A 24,475-nucleotide genomic window follows, 5' to 3' on the forward strand; every position below is an offset into this window, starting at 1 on the left:
GAAGCTGCACGAAAGCAGCGATGTAAAACAGCTGTCCACAGAAAGATCACAAGGAAACGTTATTTTCTGTGTGGTAATATTGCCACATATTTCTTTGTCTCGAGACGTTACTGTTTTTCTGAAAATAATGAAAATATCCAATGAAAAGGATAAAAAGACAAAAAGCCAAAAGCTGAAGGCAGGAGGTCAATACAGAGAAAGACATATTTCTGTGAAGTCTTAGAAGTTCCCACATTTGAGCAAGAAACTGCGGTATTGCTCCTCTTCTCTCTTTATGGACACTGTAAACATCACCCAGCAATGGGAGAGGAACCATTAAAGCCAGTTAATCAGCTCTGCTCAGGCACTATCCCGAGTGTCATGGGAACACACAGCTCCTTCACCGCTGAAACTGCAGCCCCAGACACATCAACTTGGTGGGTATTTCACCCCAATAACAGCTGCTGGCTTGGGACTGAATTTACTGAGCTGGTAGTGGTAAGAGTCTGCTTTGTCCAAAGAGCCTTGGAATCAGTATTAAAAAAAAGAAGGGCAGAGCAGAGCAGCAAAGGCACGGCACTGTGGCTGTGTGTGGGACCCAGGATCACCCACCTACTCAGAGGTTAAACAGGCTTTTAGAAAAAAGTTACCCATTTAAAAGCGTCAGCACTTTACGAGACTGGCTCTATAGTATTTCTCCTGGAGAAGATCCAGCAGCTCTGCACTGTACTACTCACACCCAGCACAGCCTCCGAGGGCACAGACACTGCGGCACCCAGGTGCACTGGGTTTGTCCCCCTGCTCCAAGGCAGGTTCAACTCACTTAAATCATTCCCAAGAGGCATTTATTAACCTGTTCCTGTAAACCTCCAGTGAGACAGCCTCCCTGGACAATCTACCTGAGCTCTGTGTTACAGTTAAAAGTGTTTTTCTAATGGCTAATTTAAACTCCCCTTGCCTCACAGCTTGCACCCATCATCCATCCGAGTCCAGAGAAGGGCGACCAAGCTGGTGAAGGGGCTGGAGGGTCTGACCTACGAGGAACGGCTGAGGGAGCTGGGGGTGTTTAGCCTGGAGAAGAGGAGGCTCAGAGGTGACCTTAGTGCAGTCTACAACTACCTGAAGGGAGGTTGTAGTGAAGCGGGAGTCGGCCTCTTCTCCCAGGCAACTAGAGATAGGACAAGAGGACACAGCCTCAAGCTTCGCCAGGGGAAGGTCAGGTTGGACATTAGGAAGAATTTCTTTTCAGAAAGGGTTATTAGACATTGGAAGGGGCTGCCCAGGGAGGTGGTGGAGTCACCATCTCTGGAGGTGTTTAAGAAAAGACTGGCCATGGCACTAAGTGCCCTGGTCTAGTTGCCATGGTGGTGTCAGGCCAATGGTTGGACTCAATGATCCCTGAGGTCTCTTCCAACCTGATTGATTCTGTGATTCTGTGATCTCTTGTGCCAGCGAAGACGGAGAACAGTGCAGCACTTTCCCATTTTCTGTATGCTTTAAGTGATGCCAGTATGCTTTCCTTGAAGAATAAAGAAGACAAAAAAGACAACTTCTTGATGTATCCCTGCTACCTAAAAGCATCAAGTTACCTGACACGATTTAAAAAGTTGAGAAAGTTGTGAAACGTATGTGGAAGCTAAGGAAGGGCATATGAAAGGAGCTTGCACCTTCTTAAGGACTTACCAGAGAGCTTGCCTCTTCCATAAGGAGATTAATAAAATCCCTGTTAGACCCCAGGCAGGATGTTGTAAACTGGGCACTCAGACAAGCAGTAATGTGCAGCTTAGGACAAGGTGTAAACGTGAACGTTGTGAGGAGCATCCTCTGTAGATCCCAAGGTTCCCACTCTGAACCAGCTTGCTTTACATTGACTGTTGTGTGCACACACAGGAAGAAAAGGCCTTTGCCTTCAGATATTAGCATCTAACTATTGCTTTTGATCTTGTTACCCTTCACTCTGACTGAAGTGGCCGGGTGGTTTAGCAGGAAACTAAATGTCACGTGAAATGAGCTGGACTGCAAGATGCACTCAAGTCAGAGCTGTACCTCTCCAGACCTACCAAAAACTTGAAATAATAGGCTGCATAGGAGGTAAAAAGCTTGTGAGACAGAAGATGGGGTTTTGGTTCACAAGACTGAAATCTCTTCTTGGTTACAGATACGAGTCAATGGAAATATCATGTATTTATACCTGAGGAACCAGGGCAGAAAGGGATTCACCCTCAAGAAAAGGACAGAAGGACAGTACAGAGGGAGGGAAGGTGATTCTGAAGAAGCAAATTAAGATTATTACCTGCAAGCAAAACACAATTGTAAAGACCTTTTATTGGTAAAATGTTAAAGAACTAACAGAGATTTATGTTTACTTATTCTTTTCCTCCTAAGAGAGAAAAAAAGTCCAGTAAAGCAGCCTGGGGAGATATAAAGAGGAAGGAGGTGTATTTTGTGATAAGCCTCAAACAATGTTCCTGTTGAGCGTAGGCACTGAGCTAGAAGAAAATAAAACCTCTGATAAAGCAAGAAATTCTGCAAAGACAGCACTGGCTCCCATCGCTGAGACAGGAATTAAAAGGACCCACGTGCGCACACACACACACACACACTTCCCAGTACAGAGACGGGAGGGACTATCTATAGCCTTTTAGCCACATTTAACAAGTAGGGCCTGTACTGTTCCCTAAGAAAAGTTTATTTCCATAAAACTCGCACAAAAAAGCACACAGTAAGGCTTGTCTGTGTGGGTGAGTTAATCAGATGGGTTTGGGAAAAAATATCTCCCTATATTTGAGAGGATTTTAAGTGTGCATGGAGAAACAAGCAAAACCACAGAAAATTTGCTTCATCTTCCCATTTTTATCTTCTTTTTTAGATGCTAGTTGACAACCATGGGTGCTAGTGTCAGCTGAGAGCCCTAATACCACCATTCATGACGTGGTTTCTGCAGCCCTGCCTGAGCCAGCCGTCTCTGTGTGACCCCACGGACTCCATCAAGCTATTCCACACCTGAAGCAGGAAGAAGGGAAATGTCCAGGGGCAGTTTGGGAAAGACTGAGAACTACTGGGGGCTGGTTTGCACGTGCAGGTACTTCTCTGCTAACAAATGGCCACGACCAGCCACCAGTTACAGAAAAGACTTCTGAGAGCCATAGCAGCAAAATTGTCATTCCTGTAGGCTTGGCGGCTCTGTGATCTCAAAAGGAGTGGCCACACAGTGACTGCATTAAGTGGAAAAGACCTTGGATGATATATGCTGGGTTCCAGTGGCATGAAATCATGCATAACTTCAGCGAGGTAAATAGGAAATCTCACAAATAAAATGCACAAAAGCACTCAGCCCTTTGCAAAGCATGAGCTGGAAATATCACCCAAGCATGCAAGAGAACAAAAGACGTTTGTAAAGCACTTCTGCTGGCTCTGAAATGCTTGGGTTAGGACTCTGGGGCTTTATCCCTAATCCCCAGATTCTGCTTTAACTGCACACCACCTTCAAAAGAAAAAAGGAAACATACTCACCCTTTGCAAGCTGCACGAAGCCAAGAATGATGATCAGAGCCAGCGCCAGCAGTTTGGCCGCAGCAAAGGCATCCTGGACACGAGTAGCAGCTTTCACGCTGTAGCAGTTCACGGCCGTGAGGAGCACTACGGGAAAGGGACAAGAGGAGACACATCAGTTTGCAGTGAAACACTTAAAACACAGAACAAAGTGAAACACTTAAAACACAGAACAAATTATGACAAATTGGCACCTGCTTTTTGCTAAAACTTAAGCAAACACAGAGTCTCTTCCTAAAAGAGAAACTTTTCAAGAGCGAGGCTCTGCAGCCACGCGTTTCTCTGTTCTGTCTTTCATTTTGGCACCAGGTGGTTTGAGTAGAGCAGACACTGGGACAAGGAACTGCCTGGCTGCCCTGGAAAGGACACTTTTGAGGGCAGGTAAATAAAAGCGGTTATTGCGACCATTACATCAAAGAGCTCCACTCCAATCCCTGTTAAGTCAATCCAATGTAATGCTACGGTTGTGTGAAAACACCATAGAAGTGTCAGGACAAGCTTCCAGAACTGATATATCGTTATTTGTATGTCAGGCAGAGAACCACAGTGCCCCACGTGCTGGATGCTCTCCCCTCCTCCTCATCTCCCGTGCTCCAAGCCACCCCTCGCTGCCTCCGCACCAGCTTGTCACCAGCCCCCGGAGCTGACTGGTCACTGAGCAGCTCGGAGAGGAGCAGATCTCAACCTTCCTTCTTGAGCTGGAGGCTTTTCCCCATGGGATCCTTTCCAGACAGGCCTCTGCCCTCATGGCAAAGGCTCTTTCTGACACCCTGCAGCTCATTTTCACAGCACCCCACTGCCTCAACCAGACCCAAACAGCTGCTCCACAAAATGTTCAGCTCGGATGCAGACCACCCTCTCCTGAGGTACCGCCTACATCTGCACTCACAGTGTAAAGCCCAGAGTATTTGATGTAGGTATTTCAGCCTTAATCAAACCCCCAGAGATACAAGGGGGATCAGCAGCACCTTCACAAGGTCACCAGCCTCTCCAGGAGATTGCCAGTGGAGATTCTGGCCACAAGCCTGTCCCCATGGGGCTGAACTGCATGAGATGCTTCAGAACGAGGGGAGAAGGTGATGGATAAAGGTGGGAGGCAGAAATACCAGTAGTCAGATGGCTTCGTTCCTGCCCAGCAAGAGCACCAAGCGCCCAAGACCCTCAACACACACTGAGCATCACAGGGAAGACCACGACGTATCCCTACCCCGAAGCAAGGCGACCTCCCAGCTACATGCACACAAAGGACGCAGGCACCAGCACGCCATGAGCTCACTAGCCCACCTCCAACATGAGATGGTCACATGGGATCAGTGGTGCTTGCCGTTGCTCTCCGGCTTGTGGCCGGACCACGCACCAGAGCTGCTCGCATCCCACCAGTGCTGAGCGAAGGCACGTTCCCGCAGCCTCACACCCTGCCTCCCAGCAAGGGCACAACAAACTGCAAACCAAGAAATAAAACCATGGGAGGAGGAAGGAGTACTCAGGCATTTAAAAGGGTCTTATTGGTTCGCTGCCACCCTACATCCTGCCCCGCCTGTGAGAAAGCAACTGCATTGGTAAGAGGGAAACGCACGCAGAGCCCACGCCAGAGCTGGGAATAGCCTTCCTGGAACACATGGGCAGGGACGGGCTCAGACGTACTCGTGGGCTGACTTCAGACCGCCCGGTCTCCAGGGACTGCACTAGCTGGGTCCGACAGCAACCATCAGCCTTTGTGTTCCTGCTCGAGCGAGCACCGAGGGCGACAGGACTTCCCGGTGACTCAGAGCACACGCAGGCAAGAAGGGACTCGAGTTGCATCATTCATTCACAGGGGTCCGAGAGCCTGCTACGGCCACAGCACAGCAGCAATATGCATCAGGCTGAGACAATTGAAGTGTCCACATGTTGCTCAGCTAAAGGCTGCTTGTAGGAGATCTTTAGGCACGGAAGAGCAAAGCCAGTCCCGCTGCCCCAAGCTGCAAATCCCAGAATACGGTGCCTGCTTTCAGGATCACTGGCCCACCCCACCAAACCCCTAGGACCTAGTGCCATCACAACACAAGAGCGTTTAAAGTTCGGAGAAATGGAAGAGTTGGATGTCTTTGCAAAAAAAAGCACGTGATCCAATATATCCTAACAAAAATGAAAGCCAGAAGTAAATAAGGAATTTCAGACTCACTTTTTTTTTTGTATCATGCCTTTCCAGCCCCTTTGGCACTTTGGGGATGCCTGGGCATTCGCAGTGGGTGCGACCAAAATGACCCAGAGCTGTTTTCTTCGGGAAGGACGCGCCCGCGGGCTCTCGCACAGGTCACAGGACAGGACGAGCTGGGCTTTGGCTGACCTGCTTCGGCACACGGCTGACAGCCAGCAGCGAGGAACCGTGCCGACAAAGCTGCCACACCACCTCCCTCAGACGTAACCCCCTGTCCCAGGGTCCCTCCACCCCGTGCTGTTCAGGGGAGATAAGGCGCATCTAATCAGAGACACGGCGTGCCCAGACTTGGAGGCTTTTCAGCATCAAGCAGCGGGCCAGCACTATCAGCGGCTTGCAGGGTCCCAGCTCTGTCACCTCACAGCAAGATCTGCCTCCAACAAGTTTGCTAAAAGACGTTGTCCAGGTATAGAGGGAAGGAGAAAATAAAGGTTAGCAAGGTCAACTTACAGTATGTCTGTGCTACAGGGGGGAGGCGAGGGGGAGAGAAGAAAACACAGCGAAATATCACTGAACAGAGATCACAATTCATCTGCTAAAAACCCCTCTGGTGAATCCTAACGGGGAGAGGACGGGGAGGGAACCGAGGATCCAGGATTCACTTCGACCAGCGATTATGCTAAAAATAAAACTCTCCTTGTTTACAGAGGGATATTTAAAGGATGAGCTAACGCATCTAAAAGCACACTTTTCCCGTTAGCGAAGACAGCCCTTAGAGGTGCGACAGTGACATTCGCTTCCCTTCCCCAATTAGGCAGTCTGTTTCTTTGACAATAGCTGCATCAGCCTCCACGTTAAATACTGACTTTCTCGGGGCCGTTTTTCACGTTCTGGTTCTGTCCGGAGCCTGCCGGACGGACCGTGGGGCGGCGGCGGTGGACATAAAAGGCAAAAGCTTTCTACACAGCCCAAAACTGAAAAGCAATGGAAGCGTCTGTGTTCAGCCCTTAAAAACATCTCGGTGCCAGATAAACAGGCTCCGTAAAAATAAGAAAACACTTGGGGCCAGAGACTCTGAAGAGGGCTGAGAGCTTCTTCCACGTCAGTCATGATTCAGAGCCCTTTCAAGTCACAATCCCTCTGCTTCGCTTTTCCCACCATGTAATAATATTTGTCTTTCCTAAAGGAGTGTGGTGAAGTTACTACACTTAAATGCTTTCAACATAGGAAGGGCTAAAAAAAGCCCCAGTCTCACCCACCAGAAAGAATCCTACAGACACCGAGACGAAGAGACAGACTGAGTACTTTTTCACTAAAACTCCAAGACAAACTCCAGTGGCTGCTCAGCCTCTCAGGAGACCGCAGGGCTGGGGTTTCTTAAAGCAGAAAGTTTTATTCCTTCGATCCGAGGTGCTACGCTGCGAAGCAGGGGTGGAAGGACTCCTCCTGACACCGCTCCGTTCACCTCGGATGAACCGCTCCACACAAACAACGGGAGAAAGCGGCACAGCCACAGCTTCACTGTACATCAGGGCAACGAGACAGTGCAGGGAAAGATCAGACTGCGCTGCCCTCATTTCTGCAGCACCTTTCCTAAGGCTACAGCTGCCGGCCGTGGTCAGAAGGCAGCTATGCAGCCAGGCAGACCTTTAGCGTGACCCATCGGGAATCGCTGTAGGAGTATGGATCTCAGCACGACCTGACGTGACACAGTCTGTCTGATCCAGCAGCCCCTCTCCAAAGGTTTCAGATAATTGGGATAATGGGACCCAGAAAGCTGCACTGATTGCAGATGTAAGAGGGGGTACTTTTATTTATTTACTTATTATTTCTGGCAGAAGTAGGAAAGATGCTGGGTTTGACTGCTGTAAAGAGAACACTCTCACAAGGTGCTGTTCAGCCCTTCATCTCTTCTGGTGAGAAGGTGAGCTTCATTTCAAGATGCTCAAGCCACAGGGGAAGCCAGATGCTTTCAAAGAGAAGTTTGGCTTTGTAAAGGCAACAGTGGGGCCAGCTTCAATTATTTACTCTGTCCTAGTAGTCCCAGCTGGCTTCAGGCATGTCACTGAACCTGCTCTGCTGGCACTCACCTGCAGAGTCAGGTAATTTCCCCATTACTGATAGGAAACAAGGATAAACTGACTAACACAACACAGGACCCAGAACCTTGCCCCCATCCAATTCTCATTTTGTGGGCACATTCCTTTGATCTCCCAATCCCAAGTTCCAAGATCGCTCCCAAACATGATTTCTAAATGACAATAGGAATAAATCCTTACAAAGCAGACATAGAAAGGGATCATGCCAATCCCCACATAGAACAAGACCACGACGAACACACTGTATGTAACAACAGTTCCTGTGTCCACAAAGGAAAGGCAGGATGTAGTAAAGCTTTCCTGCGGGCACGGGGTTCTGCCCAAAGCAAACAGTACATGAATGGAGCCCTAATGCAGGTAAACTGGGGCTTGGCATTTATGATGCAACTCTTGGCAACTATCCTCCAGAAAAAGGCAGGGCTGCAGCTTTCCTGGGTAATGGAACGTGGCCATGGGTTGGAGATGGAGTAAAGACAGTGCTCAGGGAGGCTCCGTTTGGGGAAAAAGCAAACAAAATCCACAGCTCTGCGCACTCATCCTCACTCACGGGGGAGAAAAGGATCCAGTTCCAGCAGTGTGTGTAACTTGCTGATGGGGAGCCTGGAGCTTGCTCTACCCAAGATCTTTAGCAGCTTTTCAGGTGAAACATTTCTGAAATGGGTGTAGGAATTCTTGAGGTATTGGCACAGCTGCATTCACTCTGCGTGTGAGGTTACATACCTTGGGAGCCTTGCACAATGTCACTTCTGTCCTTTATTTCATCTTCTACAGGTTTCCCTGGTCTTGACCTGTAGTGCTTCCTATATAATTCAGTATACACCTCTATAACAAGGATAAACGTGTGTAAGAAGCTTGCTTCAAAGAAGTAAACTCAATTGATTTGCTGAAAGTTACCCATGGATTCCTAATTGTGGCATTACAGGACCAACACGAAAATGCCTAGTAGGGTAGGGAACTTGCGGAAAGAAAGGGGAAGAATGAAGGGAAATCCTCCACCTCAGCTTCCCTGCCAGGAAAACAGGGCCTGTGACTCTGTCCACACACAGAGGATGAATCATGCCATGATCCCTGTTTGTAACTCACACATTTCCAAGGCGCTTAGCCCTTACAACTGTAAGACAATGCTTCCATTTACCACCTGCCACTGGACGATGCTGATTTTCTCCTCACAATTACTTACAGAACAGTTCTCAGCTTCTTTCCACTGCCCTGTCCTACAGCAAAGGCTGCTCCTTTCACTCTATGAAGTGCAGATGATGGACAAGCAGTTTTCTCTTCTACCAAAGATTGTGCAACCAGGTTTCAAACAGAGAGGAGACAAGCTGAGCCCATGGCCACCAAGAAACAAAGCGCAGGGATGACAGCAGCACATGGCACAGACACAAAACAGTCCACGTGCTTTCAAGAGAACCGCTGCCTGGGCTCAAGAGTTACTCCACCCAGTACAAGCAAGGAATTACGCTATACTGACTACAGTGGTTTAAACCATGGGGACATCAATGCCTTAGCTATTCACTAAGGCAAAAAAAAAACCCCTTTATATCCAGGTGCCTTCCAATAGTCTCACGTGTCTCTTTCTAATAGCACAATCTAACATGAGACACACATACAAGGACACACACAGAAAATCATTAGGGCAATTTCAACTTCATAGCTATTGAGTGAAGGCTTGTGCCCTGCAAGGTGGAAAAGAGAAAAAGCAGAAAGAAAACCTTTGCAGATACTTCTTCGAGGACAAGTTCCTGGAGAAACTTAACAGCCAGGGCGATCAGCCTGTAGAAAGGAAATGTTTAGTGGCATGTGAGGCTGTTGGAAAGGAGCACTTGGCCCCTGAGCAAATGTGTCTATAGTAAAATCAAATTAATAATAAACATACCTGGCAATGGTTTACAGTTCCCTTTTTATTTTTCTTCCCAAAACAGCAGTGCTGAGGAACCACTGAAAGGAGAAGGCAAAGGCTGCCCTACCACTAGAGTTTAAGAAGAGGGATCGTCTCCAAACCCACCCGCTAACTGACACCACAAGCTCTGGATGTCTCCAACAAATGACTGCAGACACCCTGAATGTGTCACAGCTCCATCTCTACCCTTTCAATTCCAGGAAGCCCCTGGTGCTGAAACAGGCTCGGAGCTGGGAGCCAGAGAAGTTGGTGCGAAGCAGCATTTCATCATGTAGCACAGCTCCCAGAAGCATCCACACCCTCGTTTCCAGAATTCCGCAAGAATCAATTAACAAGCACTTACTTGCCACCTCTCTCTCTCTCTCAAGAGCTGTGCCAAGCAGTGCAGCGCAGTCAGGGCCAAAAGGCAGCACCAGGAGTGGCCGGAGGAAGAGCTCAGTGGAGAATTTCACTGTTTGCAGATACTGCAAAGGCCTCATCTCAAGCCTATACAAATGCACCCATCGCTTTGGTACCACAGTACCCTCGTAACAGTGATATAGTTTATTCAAACTGTGTGAAAAACTACAAAGAATTTATGAATGCTAGGGGAGCTAACTCCTAGCTAGTGGTAGGAGTTACTATTTTGTCTCCTTAGCAAGAAGCTTGTTTTTTTACTGTCAAAGTTTCTAGATTACACGATGCAGCAGTTCCACAAAACAGGTAATTTTATCATGGGAAGACAAACAAAATATAGACTTGGTAATGGGAGAAAAAGGTATATTTCCTCCATTCCCAGCAAATTAAAAGGACTGCACAACTATCACAAGCTAAACATCTTTTCTGTCCTCCCCATCTCTTATGAATATCTGCCTAGTAATATTTTATGTACACATTAAGCCTCACAGACATAAAACCATCCTTGCCAGATGGTCAGCTACTGGACCTACAGAACATGGCATCTTACCTGGCCCACAATGATGTTACACCAATACAGAAACCCTTTACCGTAGTTGTACTGAATTAGGTTCCACAAATCCACAGGAAGGTGGCTGAACTTCAGCATTGAGTGCTAAATCCTGGGTCATGAACTTAATGAAAAATTCCAGGCAGGTTTTAGCCTGAATCATGCCACCCATGCCATGCTGAGGGTCAGAATTCGGCTCCGTGTGCTGGCTGGCGAGAAACTGCTTTCTCATCCTTTGCATTTCATCTGTTGGACACATCTGACAGTGGGACTATGAGATTATTGGAATACTTGAAATACTTAGTGATGTTGCTTTGAATTAGACTGACCGTGGTGAGTTTCTCTGAAAAAGCCTTCCCAATTTGTTCATGTCAGAAGAGAAAGACTCTGAAGGATCTCAGTGGTAGTGTAAATCATTCAAATACAATAAAATTTAATGGGACGTTTGTTGTGAAAGCCAAGAGAGGGGTGCCAAGAAATGCAGTAGTTGCTTGCTGTGTTTCAAGAGTCCTCCAAACCTTCATCCATTTCAGGAGAGACCTGCTAGTGTCAGAGGCTATTTTCATTAATGCTACCCTCTCTAATTAAACGCGGATTTAAAAAAGCAACCTCAGTCTTGCAACATTAGCCATACAGCAGGGATTCTGTAAAGACCCCTTCCTCCCACTCTGATCAAACAAGCGCATATTTACCGATACAGCTTAGTCATTTAATCCACCTTTCTGGAGGAGGAAAAAGAAAAAAAAGTCTTTAAAGCTTCACACCCCGCTTGTCCTGGCAGATTAGTTCCACGTAGCAATGCTGCAGAATAAACCCATCTTAAACAGACAAGCATAAGAGGTATTTTGTGCTTGCCTTTCTTACCATCTAACACCTGATGAGTTCAAAATCTCCCCACAGCTTCGCTTTAAACAGCTGGTCAAACAGCCAAACTGTCAGATTGAAAGTAAAACCTTAATACTAAATAAAGACGTTCCTGCTTTCAACATATGCAATTTCTAGCTGAAATGCTGACAGTGAATAGTCACTTACGGACTACGGCTGTAATTTGGCAAGCGCTTGAGACATGTGTTTGTACGCTTCTGCCAACCCCTGGATTTGATACCATTCCCCTCCTCTAACTCACAGTATACTCAGGGGGGTGTCAGGCACTTACACTTCCATATGACATGGGCTATTAGACATGACTCAACTCTGCACTCACTGCTACTAATTCTTCCACTATTAGGCTGCTCGTAACAAGAGACGAACGAGAAATATGTGATCATTTTACTGGAATTCCATGCTTTCAGGCAGTGCCCAAAATAGTATTTCAGAAGCAGCAAAGGAGCTCTAAATAAATGTTAAAGGAGATTAAGATACTGTAGCTTTGGAAGTAGCAGATATTGCTGCAGCAACATTGGGGTTATTAATGCCAGATTAGCATATATAATTAACAAGTGATAAAAGGCTTCAGAAGCTAAGTCAAAGCAGTGATTTGATATGAAAGATCAAGACTAAAATTATATGCAACTGGCAGAGCTTCTCAAGCTTCTGTGGAGCAGATTATATTGTCAAGAAATAAGTAAATTAGAGAATAACCTGTTATGTAGCACACGGGGGGTGTGAGGCAGGCTGCGTCTAAGAATGTGTGTAGGAAGAACAGTTCAGGCACTTGTGAATCACCAAGCAAGAACCAGCTCAGGTCTGGAAGCTGCATCATCCCCCATCTGCATTATCTACAGGGAATTTCCTGTACCACAATTCAAAGACATCTCCCAGGTAGGAAAGCTGCAAATTAACAGGTGGAAATAAGGAAGATGCACATTATCTTTAACTGGGCAACTTGAAACTTCCCATCCTTGAGCCATCTCTAGAACATAAACTGTGTATTTAAATATTCTGTTAAAAAGTGTGTCTTTTTAAATTCAAAGTGAATATAAATTGGAGAAAATTGCAGGAAAAGATACAAGTATGTTGGAAGTGCAATGCGAATGTACCTGCTGCTGTCATGCCTTCTCAAGAGAAAAAAAGAGCCAACAACAAATACAATGGATTTTCATTTATCCACCTAGCCACAAATGTGCTCCTGAAACACAAAGTGTAGAATCTTTATTAGTTTAAGTCTTTGCCACGTACAATACTGATACTGTAATGTAGATGTCATCAAATATGAAAAGTCAGGACCTAGTAACTATCCCTCCATCCTCTGCAGAAGGGGTAAAATTGGTTTACATGAGATCAGATTTGAGGGACTTCAAAATAGTGTTGGGTTTTCACATATATGCACAAATCCTCAGTCTCATGAACTTTTAACTTTTTCTGATCAAAAAAAGCTTGGATACCAGGTGGACCTTATGTTTGTTATCCCTTAGCATTTGCTTTTATGATTTATCAGTCCTAAAAGCATCAGCCATCCAATCTTACAGACAAAATAAAACGCAGCTGATGAGTTCCCTAAGTAACCCACAGCCTGAAAAGCATTAAGCCAAACTACCTGCAAATTCTTCCAACTAGGGAGCACTGGCTGTTTTGTGGTGAACATAAAATAAGCCACGCTAACGATGAACACCTTGACCCATCTTGCTACAGGAAGACTTCCCTGTAGTGAATTCCCACATTTTTATTTGGCAACCATAATAAGCATTCACGTTGTCTTATGGAAGAAGTAGTCTTGCATACCAACTGTCTGTAGATTACAACCTTGATAGAAGAAAATACCTATTTGTAGTTAAATTCTACTTACCACCCACCTCGTTTTCTTCAGCACCTTAAAGGGAACAAAATTCCCTATGCCAACTATTTTTTCTTTCTTTCAAGACTGTGATTTATTTAGATTATCTTAATGCCTCTAGAAATTCAATTTCTGAACTTCATGCTGGCAAATACCGAACAACACATTATTTATTCAACTGTTCAACACCAGTAGCACTCAAAGTGGAAACAAGTAACTTTTGTTATTTCTCTTCTTACTAGAAACCATGCAGCCAATTGCATTTTATGTTGAGATACAAACTTTGCAATGAATACAGCTGGTACTGTTCTACAGGGCTGGGTTTTGGCTACATAATAACTCAACTGTATTCCAGCCCAGGGCCCCAAATTTCCCTATTGCTTCCTAAACCGTTCTCCCCCCTTTGAGATAACTCATTAACGTATGCTCTGGAGCGTATGCACAAATAGGCCATTTTTCCTACCCTAGGGCTCTTGGAAAAAAAAAAAATATCTCACTGGGTAGAGGTATGCTTGGAACAACCATGTAACAAAGCCGCTTGTTAGTCCATAGAAGTTTTGTGTGACTCGCTAAGTCCTTTGACCAGATTTACTTCATTTATTGTTCCTAGTTCATGATGTGGTTTTGGCACCAGAGAGCAGAAAAGCTAACTCCAAAAATCAAAGTTACAGAAAACTAACTTGCCGAAGGCAATGCGTGATGAACTAACCTTTTGTAGCAAAGGAGACCAACAAAAATTTAACCCAAAGCATAAACAAAATAGTAGCCAGCGATGTAGGGAGGGGAGTAAAGTTTAAAGAAGAAACACATGGAAATGATGCAGATTTGCAGAACTAGCAATTCTTTCCTTGGCATTTCAAGATAAAGGTTCAAGAGCAAATTCTGCTTCAGGAGAACTACTAATTGCTAGCAAAAGTAAGTCGGAGACACATTACTTACTGGAGAAGCATAAGTGGGAATGAGACCTGGCATCAAGAAATTTCATGCTGTGATCCACCCTATCACTGAACAGATCTTGCCATGGACAAGTCTACTTCACCCCTGTATTTGTTCTCTGATCAGTAAAATGGGAACAGAGACATCCCATCCCACCTATATTGAGAAAGCTCCTGCAGCTGAAAAACTACTTACTATCAGAAACATGTTCTCAAAAGCTTTGTCAACTACAGTATGTTCTTGCACAGTTAAAACTTTGACATAAAACAATAAGAAAGTCCATCTAATCAATGCTCTAATTTTGTTAGCTTCTCAGCAAAAAATGTGACTGCCACGTGCACGCATGCCCCTTTTCCCTGTGTCACTGAAGAAACCACGCTGCAGACTGGCAGGAAAGCTCTAAAAAGATTTCTCACAAGGCTCTACTTGAGGTAAGAAACCCATCAGTAGAACTGTTCTCAGCTTATCTTCGTTGGGTGACTGTATTTCCTTAATGTATGCACTCCACTTTGTTAAAAACTTGGGTGGCAAGTCCACATGCCTGTCTACTTGCCCGTAGGTTCCAAAAAATTTATCTGGGGAATGAATAAGTTTCAATCTTGCCCAAAGAAAGTACAATTTGCTGCCCTGCCTGTTATTAAGATAGTTAATAAGATATTAACTAGCTAGTCATATAATGTGTCTACCAAAGACTCGTCAGTTTGTGTAAGAAGACATTTACAGACAATCTATCTTCCCGTAACAACCACGTGCTGCAACTTTTGAATGCCTGCAATCCTCAGACGGTGAAGGAATCTAACACAATCTCCCTTTGGACAGCACAAACAAGCAGGCTTCTCTTCACAACCTCAAAAAGAAAAAAATAAAAAAACCACCCGGGTATAACTTTGAACAGCAAACAAATGTTTTATAAAGCCCTCGCAAAAAAATTATACCCTCTCCCAATGTACACCTTCACAATGGCACAAGAACTACCAGTGGAGTGGAACAGACTGAATAGGGAATGAGGAGAGAAAGGCAGAAAACGGTGCTGTATTTCAAGAATGAGGAATTTGGATGGGGTGACTTTACAATCACCAGAGGAATAGAAAATGGGGCTTCACTGGCAAAACCACAGACCTCAAAATACCAGAGAGACGATAAAAACTGCAGCAGGAGAGGGAGATCTGCGTGCCACGGCAGACATCAGCGGCCCTAAATTCATCGCAGCATGACTGAACTTCTCTGCAAGGCAACGCCTCATGAGATATAACGTTTGCTATCAAAAAAAAAAAAAACAAACAGGTTTCAAGCCCAGTATCAATGCACACAGAGCCGAGAAACGTCTCATCTCAAAACTGGTGCTGAAAACAGCCAGGCACTGCAGCACAGGCCACGTTCAGCACCAGCTGCTCGTGACAGGTATTTTCCCAACTGCACGTTATCCTAACCTACGCCTGCACATAGACGCCCACCCCAGCACCTCAGCACTGCAGGCTTGCAAGGGGATTTTACCCTGCCCAAACACTCCTGCGGGAGGGCACGAGAAATCCCATTCCCACACGCAGGCAAAACACACGTTGCATTTATCGCGTGCTGCTCGCCGCATTGCCGGAAATCAGAGCGGCTCACCAGCCCCTAACTGGTCAAAGGGGAATTTTTTGCTCAATTTATTTGGGATGAGGCCACATTTCCTACTCATGATGTTCAAAACAGCCCAAAAAACCCAGTATACAGTCAGTTTAGCACAGGAGAGATGGTGCATCTCTACAAAGCGATGGGCTCAAGGCAGCTAGCTGTTCGGGCTGGCTTTTTGGGGAAGGCGATGGTGAGCGGGGAGCCACGTGGGGAAGGACAGCAGGCACCTGGGGAGGGTCTGCGGGTACTTACGGACACAGAGACAGGCCACCAGCTTGGCGGCTTCGTCGGGCACTGGACAGGTGGGGAAGATGGGCTTGAGCAGGTAGGTGGCAAAGACCAGAGCCACGATGTACTGCGAGGAGGGCCGGATGATGAGCAGCTCTATCCAGAGCTTGAGGAAGGCGGGCAGGGAGCCGTACACCTCCAGCATGTAGGCGTAGTCCCCGCCGGACTTGGTGATGGTGGTGCCCAGCTCAGCGTAGCAGAGGGCACCCACGATGGAGAAGGCCCCGCAGACGGCCCACACCACCAGCGACAGCCCCGGCGAGCCGGCCTCCCGCAGCACGCCCGTGGGGGTGACGAAGATGCCGGAGCCGATGATGGTGCCCACGATGATGGCCACGCCGTTGAGCAGCGTGATGGAGCGCTGCAGGGTCACCCCCTCGCCCCCGGCGGAGGCGCAGGGTGAGGGCGAGCGGGCGCAGCCGTTCTCCTGCGCCCCACCGCCCGCCGCCTCCAGCATCTTCTCCATCGCCTGCTTCTCCTCCTCCTGCGCCAGCGAGGCGGCCGAGCCCGCCGGGCTCCTCTTCTTCACCGCGCTGCTGCTGCCGCCGCCGCCGCTGCCCGACATGGTGGCGCGGAGCGGAGCGGGCGCGGCGCGTGGCGGGCGCGGCAGAGCGCTCCGCCGTCACCATGCAACCGCCCCTTTTGTTCCGGCGGCGGTGGGCGGCGTGCGGCGAGCGCCTCCCGCCGAGGCGGGGAGCGGGCCCGGCCGCCTTTCCGGGGGCAGGAGGAGGAGGAGGAGGAGGAGGAGGAGGAAAGGGGTGTTGCAGTGCCCCAGGAGCCGGCAGCGATGCCCCCCCCTTCTCGGCGGGTCTCTTTCAAGGCGCAGGCAGCTCGCACGAGTAGGGGAACACAGGGAGCGAAGCGGCCCCCCACGCCTCTGCCCCCGGCTGCGGGGTAGAGGGGGGCTCCTCGCTGTCAGCTGCCAGGGGAGGTTCAGGTTGGACATGAGGAAGCATTTCTTTTCAGAAAGGGTTATTAGACATTGGAAGGGGCTGCCCAGGGAGGTGGTGGAGTCACCATCTCTGGAGGGGTTTAAGAAAAGGCTGGCCATGGCACTTAGTGCCCTGGTCTAGTTGCCATGGTGGTGTCAGGGCAATGGTTGGACTCGATGATCCCAGAGGGCTCTTCCAACCTGGTTGATTCTGTGATTCTGTCAGGAGGGGAGGTTTGTTACCATTCATCCTCCTGCCTAGGCCAGGCTGCGTGTTTTTATAAAGGAGAATGGGTCTATGTGTGTAAACCCAAAGTTCAGCAAAACCTGCGTCTCCCAGTTGCCCCCCAGACCCATCCAATTTTAGTGCGCTTACTGTACTCTTCTATTTAACACACTCACACAGAGGCCCAGGCCCCGTCACTGCACCGCCTGCATTTCTGCAGAGGCACTGCAGAAATCTGCCTGTTGTTTCGGATGCCAAGATCATCAAAAAGACGTCTTTGGGGAAAAAAAAAGAAATTGCCAATCCAGCAAGCGTGCAGGCAAAATGAGCAGCTTCTATCACACCGCCACAATGGAGGCATAGGTTTTGCATCCGAGGAGACTTAGTCGGATAGTTCACAACAGCACCTAAGGAGCCAATGCTTTAGCGAATTCAGATTCTCTCTTGTCCTTGTGGGACAGGAGATGAGTTCAGAGGCTAAAGCCTGGAAGCCCTCATTCTCAACAGCAGTCATTCCCATTGAGAGGTGGAAGTGGTACCTTTGAGAAGCTGTTTCTCAGCAACTGATTAGTTGGTGTCACACAAGAAGTCATGCCCAAGATACAGCGTCCTTCTTCCCTGGACCATCCTCCTCCTTGCAAGTTTCAGCCACGCTTCAGCACAGGCAGTAGGGTGGGTCAAGAGGTTTTCTGCAAGACACCTCAGAGAAACGCGAGATCTGCATTCTGGGGAAAGACGTAACATTTTAGTAATGTTTTCCAGTACCTCGCACTGGTAACTAGCACCATGACCACTTCCAACCAGCACAGGAACCCTGAGCAGCCCCTCGAAGCACTGATCAGAACCTGACACCTAGTGGCCTTGGCCACAACAGCCCACAGGCTTGAAACAGTCTTCATCATTTCTCGATTTATATAAACATTCATATTTAGGAAGAAAGCTTAAACAAAAGTTACCTTTGCACCAAGCATGTTTTTCTAGTTTTCAAAGAGAAATAGGATTCTGAAGAGATTGCAAAGACTATGAAAAATAATTAAAAATAAACAGTAAAACATATTTACCACACAATTTTCCTGAAACCCCAAAAGCCTTCCTTTAGCCTACTAGCTTAACATTAGCCCCCTTGCAGAGACTATATGGCTGTAATCTAAACCGATTATTTCTCAAAGTAGATTTACCAACATTTACTTGTTACTGTATTTCATACTTTATCCTAGGCAAAGTGTTCACGGGACCATAAAATCAGAAAAAAAAAAAAAAACAAACAGGTTTCTACAACATATGGGATTGGCTCTGTGTTGGCCTCGTTACATCAGGGTCCAGCAGACAGGGCTGACATTGAAATAAGATGTACACTTCAGACAAATGCTCAAACTCAGTTGTATAGTTGGGTGAACAAAATCATTCATCAGTGGATTTATTTCACCAGTGCTCTAGACCAACTTCTTACCTTAAGGCAAATAAATTAATTGCTTGATGATTGGTATTTTACACCTGATATTAACCTAACTCACAGAAATTTCCATTAACTTTCACAAGAATGGGACCACGTGATGTTTTTTTGCTCTGCATCCAATTCTTCCAAAAAGGAATTTCTTAGTAGACTGACAGCTAAGAATTTGCAGACTTCAGTCTCAGTTTTAAGAGCATTTCCATTTGGAAATCCTGGGATCAAGAGGCAGTGGAGTAGCAGCCACTGAACTGCCATATTTAAAGTCAACCACATACTTGACTGTCTTGCAAATTAATCAATCGGAGTTAATTCTGTAACTGTTTCTTCATTTGTATTCCTGAGAAAGTACCTGCTTTGCAGTCATGGTGTTAGGGTGTGTTCATATAGTGCTTTGTATCTTCAAAGCACTTCACAAATGCTGAGTATTATTATCAGTTCTGACCACGAACATTAACTCTCTTCAGGCCCCCAAGTTATTCCGCAGAATCTTTGAAGACTATTTGATTATACAATCAGTTCTCCATATGCTAATACTCAGGCACTTCAAGTTTGTCACATCAAAAAGAAAGACAGAAAGAATTATTTGTCAGAAAGAGAAATAATTACCAATATCAGAAGTAAATTGGCCATTTGTTAGAAGTAACGTGTATGTTCTTAACCATTTATCAGGAGAGGTTATGATCAAAATGAGACAGCCTGCTGGAACCAAATAAGCCCTTTCTTTAGCAAACACCTCAGCTATACTAACACAAGAGCTTACAAGCTTTTTTGTTGGGTAAATGGAAGTGGTGGTAGCTTCTAGAACACTTAAATAGTAATAATAGTGGAGCTGGCCTCACTCAACCCATGTCTCATACTGAAATGGCTTCCCTACCACAACGGGTACCAAACAGCACGGTTTGGGAGGCCTTACGTAAAAGCATTGCCTATAGTTATTTTAGAGTGGAATTCCTTAACCAGGAATGTAATCTACTTTTTCCATCAAAGGAAGTGGAAACTTGTTTGAATGAATTCAGCTAAGCATAAAATATCTATATGATCTAGACTCTAAGCATGGCTAAGCAGTGAGACAGAAATTAACGCTTATTTCACATTATTAGCCAATTTTTAGTGATAAAAGTAATTTATTTTACCCAGAGTTTTTTTCAGGTTATTTGATAAGATTCTTGTAGCCACAACCACTGAAAGTGAAACTCTTGAGTTACACCACACATCAGATGAAAGCTCAGTTTTATCAAGACCAATTACACAACAGAAAAAGGGGCTTAGTCGACAGATCGAGTTTAATGATCAGCGTCGAATGAAGTAGTTTAGCAACGATCCTCAAAATTTGGAATCCCATTTTAGACAGCATGTTGCATCTAGCTGAATGTAACAAATTAAACCTCCTTCCATCAGTACAGCGGCAACAGAGAGGTCATTGTTCTTTCACTACAATTGTAATACAGTTCAGCAGAGTCTTTTCATAGCTTTTGAGTACCACAATGTCTGACATCTGATTAGACTCCACTCGTAATGAACTGGTTCATTCCCAAGGAGGAATTGTATTATTTTCTTGACAGAAAATCTACCTTTTAACTTAGAGAGCTTAATTACACAACAAGATACAGACACAGGTTTCTCTGTGTTTCTTTATTGCATAGTCGCATACTAATTTAACAGGTTAAAATACAGCAGCTAGAAGTTTCTTTACATCAGGTAAAAACTGAGGAAAAAGGCCTGTACCATAGGAGAACAAAAGGCATTCCCTGTTACATATGTTGTCCGCAAAGACAATTATTTCAGTAAACTATCATTAGGGAGATAACACACATTAAGATACACAATGTAATAACTGCCACAAAAACAAGATGCACAAAGAGAAAAGCAAAGATGGGCCAAGATATACAAGTTAAGACATTCAAAATTAAGGCATTCAAATTTTAAAGCAAATACTATTGACTTAGGAAGTTGAGCAGAAAAAGGGACCCTTCCTCAAAGTACCCTTCCAGTATTCTAAAATCCATCAGATTTCTGTGAGATCAAAGCAACCTCCATTTCTACAGCTTTCAAAGCCAAAAGATACACTCCTGTCAGACTTGTGGTAAAAATACCAACGCAAGCCATCCATGACAGAAGACAAGAGACTGGGCAGGTATACGTGGTGGTGTACACCTGAAGTGCACTGGTGTGACAGTTCTGGAATGCAGGAATGTGGATCCAACATTCAAACACCAAACGAAGTCGATCCCACTATGCAGTCACCAAGAACGAGACTTCTCATAAGAGTGATATTTAACAGAAATATTGAAAGGCAGTTGGAAGTCAGACCAACACGGATGCAGATCTATGCTCAAAAACCTCCTACTCCTATTTATTTCAATAAGCTGTCCTCAAAATTATTTCAATTACAGTCTTTAATTCCTGCCACAGGAATACCTCCCAGTAACAGAAGTGACTACTATGCAAGGACAAATACAAATGTGTGCTCTGACCCTTTTGTATTGCACCATCTAAAAGAAGAGCCTAAAGATTCCTATGCAGACACCTTTCAAACAGAGTTTAACTTAGTTGTGCAAAATCATTACAAATATTAGCTCTAGTCCAACAATCAAATCAAATCATTCCCCTCCCATGCAACCAAGAGAATAAGGCAAAATAATGATATCCAATCTCCCAGTTTACGTACATGTGCAGGCACACAGAATTATTTCTCTTGAAGTTACCTTTTGCAAGACCAATACAGTCACTGTAAGATAAAAGTTTAAAAAAAAAAAAACCCTGAAAACCTTTTCTGTTCATTTCCAGACTGCCAATTTCAACAACAATCCGCCCGGCAACTGAGATACTGCTTACCTTAACCAGAGATGCTAAAACACTAACACATAAATGCAAGACTCAAAAAACAGCAAAATAACTGTAACATAAAATCCCTGTAAAGCTTATTTTTGTAGCACAGTAGAGTTAACTTTTTCTACATTGACCCTGTTTCCAGATATTTTAAACTATCAGTGCTGAAATTGAAATGGATTAATCTTATGTCAGTATACTTAGATGTGATTTTATCTAAATACGTATGGAGTATAGCTTATTAATTGTATTACTGGATAATACACCTATTCTCTAACAGAACTTCCATGACAATACTTTAATAAAGTAAGAAATCTCTATGAGAATTTTAAATAGATCACTGAAAATAGAATATTCAGTGTCATCACTGATGGATGCATGGTGGTGAGCATGTTAAAAAAAATTTACACACGTAGGATGAAAATTTGGTTCAGTGGAGCAAACCAAACCATTGAGAACTCAGCTGGGTATGAGCATACTATGGCATTACGAAGCATCTGAAGATTAGACTGACACCACTGTGATTCCCTAAGAACAAAATATGGATTTTGTATTTGCACACGCTAGGAAAGCTGTATTAACTAGTGAAACAAGCTCAGTGGATCAGAGGTACACAAAAACTTGGTGAAAATTACCAAGGCAACTACAACACTTTGAGCAACTCCATAAAGCTTTTTAAAAGACCCATTCATATATGATAGGGATATTAATGCAGGTTACCTGTAGCTAGCTTAGTGCTGCTGAGTCACCTCTATTTCTAAATGTGAAGGCAACATTAAGATGTCTTTATATTACAGTTTTTCCTAACTGCTAATAATGAGTAGCAAAAATCTCAAAGGTAGACAAGATATATGCCAGTTGTGAATCACTGCCATCTTTCTACAGGGTCCTTCTCAGAAAAGTGTTTGCAAGAACAGCACTGACCAAAAACCTCAAGCTTAACAATGACTAGATCATGTACATTCAGGCAGAAAGTAAAAAAATTCTTTTCCTATTGCCAGAACTGTAGATATCCCTTCCAAAATTATTCTGGAACCTGTCATTCTCTGGCAAAACCATCACTGATGTGGTTCTGCACACCAGAAACATAGTAAAAAAAATCTGGCTGATGATGCCAAACACTGTATAGTTCAACCGAGTCCAACCAAGGTGGTAAAGTTCAACCAAGCAGTAAGGACTTGGGAGAGGTAATGAAACTGAAGATACATACACCACCGTGCTGAATGTACTACACAGTAAAGATGAGTATACTAGACTGGGAGAGAAGAGATTTTCTTACATTTACCACTTGGAATCACTCTAAGGTTAAGTGGCCACATTTCAAATTGCCAAGGGGGAAAGGCACAACTGTTGCAACATAACAACAGCCTGAGGTAGAGTTATTAAGGAAGCAAAGGCAGGAGCTGGGCACTTAATTGGTTAAATAAGAATATCCAAAAGTCTTTAAATCATCAGGGTCACACTAAAAAGTGTTAAAGTGCTTTTAAACTGAACACTTGGTCTTAAAAAAAAAAAAGTATCGACTCTAAAGTTCTGAATTTAGCATTGACAAGCTCGTGTCCTGGCATCACTTGTGCTGAATCACACCAGCAACCAGTGACTTTGCTTACTGGCAGAAACAGACCAAGTAACATCTGCTCTCCAAGAAGACTCCTCAAATACAATCAATCAAGATCACATCAGGAGTTTACAGACAGATCTGTTCCTCCTCAGAAAATCTGACTGTTACATTTGGTACATGAATTTAACACACAGACACACTGTTAAATACAGTAAAGCATAAAAAGCCAGTGAGAAAGGTGCTCAAAAGTTATGGCTAGTAGTAGCATGCTTCAGAGGTAGATAATACTTGTGGCAATTGGACAAGGCTCCACAGCTGGCAGCTTACACAATTTTGTCTGGTCCACACAAAAATTTCAACCACCGCTTAATAAGGTGCTATAAATACAATCTGGTCCCCAGTTGTCATGAAGAGAGGTACCTCTTTATAACAAAAGTACATCTTAAGACAAAACTTTGAAGAGAGTGCACTGGTGCTCTATGAGTTACTGAAAAAAATCTTTCAAGTATCTGAATGCTGCATTTTGTCCATACTCTCCTAGCACTGGATTCAGAAATTGTTGGGGTTTTTTTCACCCCAGATCCCATTGGGAGGGAGATGGAGCTTATCTAATTTTGTTTTCCTTTGACATGATCCATTTTCTGGGATCAACTGGACATTTTCATCTAATTTGCTGCTCTTGCCAGTCTTGAGATACTGGAGAATTCTCTCTGCTCTCTTCTCTGGCACATTATTAATACAGAAAAGTAAAAGCTGCCAAAGTTAAAGCTTCTACAATTGTTATAAGGTTTTAGAAAAAGTCTTCTGGCTCGTGGTGTAGATAGAGTGGACATTCTGTGGCATCCATATCAAACATGGATCATGCAGTCAATAGAATGGAGAGGTTAGATTCTAGAAGTAATTTTTTCCCTTCTCCTCTTGTCATCCTAAGCACCAAGGAAAAAGGAAGATGATAAAATGTCTCTGTATATGTGACTAGAGAAGCTAGGCCTCTTCCCAAACCTCTGAAACAATTCCTGATTGGAAACAAGAGGACTGGATCAGTATTAATACTTTTCATTTCTTCACACTTCCTGCTTGCTAACGTGTTTTTAGTTGGGATTATTAATTCATGCAAGTCACTGAAAGAACATTTGAAGAGACACAGAACAATTCAGAAAAGAGGCAGGGGAAAAGATCTGCCCTTATTTTTCCTTTAACTGTCAAAATAATTCCTTATTGATCCCTGCTTTAAAGCAAGTCAATTTGTTAAGGGTCAATATTATTTAGTTCTTAAAAAAAGCAAATCTAAAAAAAACCCACAGC

At 44.8% G+C, this 24,475-nt stretch overlaps 1 protein-coding gene across 1 annotated transcript in view; it reads right to left on the reverse strand.

Moving 5' to 3' along the window:
• The window catches only part of SLC7A5 (solute carrier family 7 member 5), a 40,110-nt gene extending 23,363 nt beyond the window's left edge, over positions 1 to 16,747 (reverse strand). Inside the window, exons 1-2 of the mRNA XM_068411051.1 lie at positions 16,135 to 16,747; positions 3,493 to 3,618 (exon numbers count right to left, since the gene is read on the reverse strand). Coding sequence (XP_068267152.1) covers positions 3,493 to 3,618; positions 16,135 to 16,735 — 727 coding nt within the window. The 5' untranslated portion in view covers positions 16,736 to 16,747. The remainder of the gene's footprint in view (positions 1 to 3,492; positions 3,619 to 16,134) is intronic.
• Positions 16,748 to 24,475: the final 7,728 nt, after the last annotated feature.

This window comes from Nyctibius grandis, chromosome 12 (genome assembly GCF_013368605.1).
Source record: "Nyctibius grandis isolate bNycGra1 chromosome 12, bNycGra1.pri, whole genome shotgun sequence".
Taxonomy (NCBI): domain Eukaryota; kingdom Metazoa; phylum Chordata; class Aves; order Nyctibiiformes; family Nyctibiidae; genus Nyctibius; species Nyctibius grandis.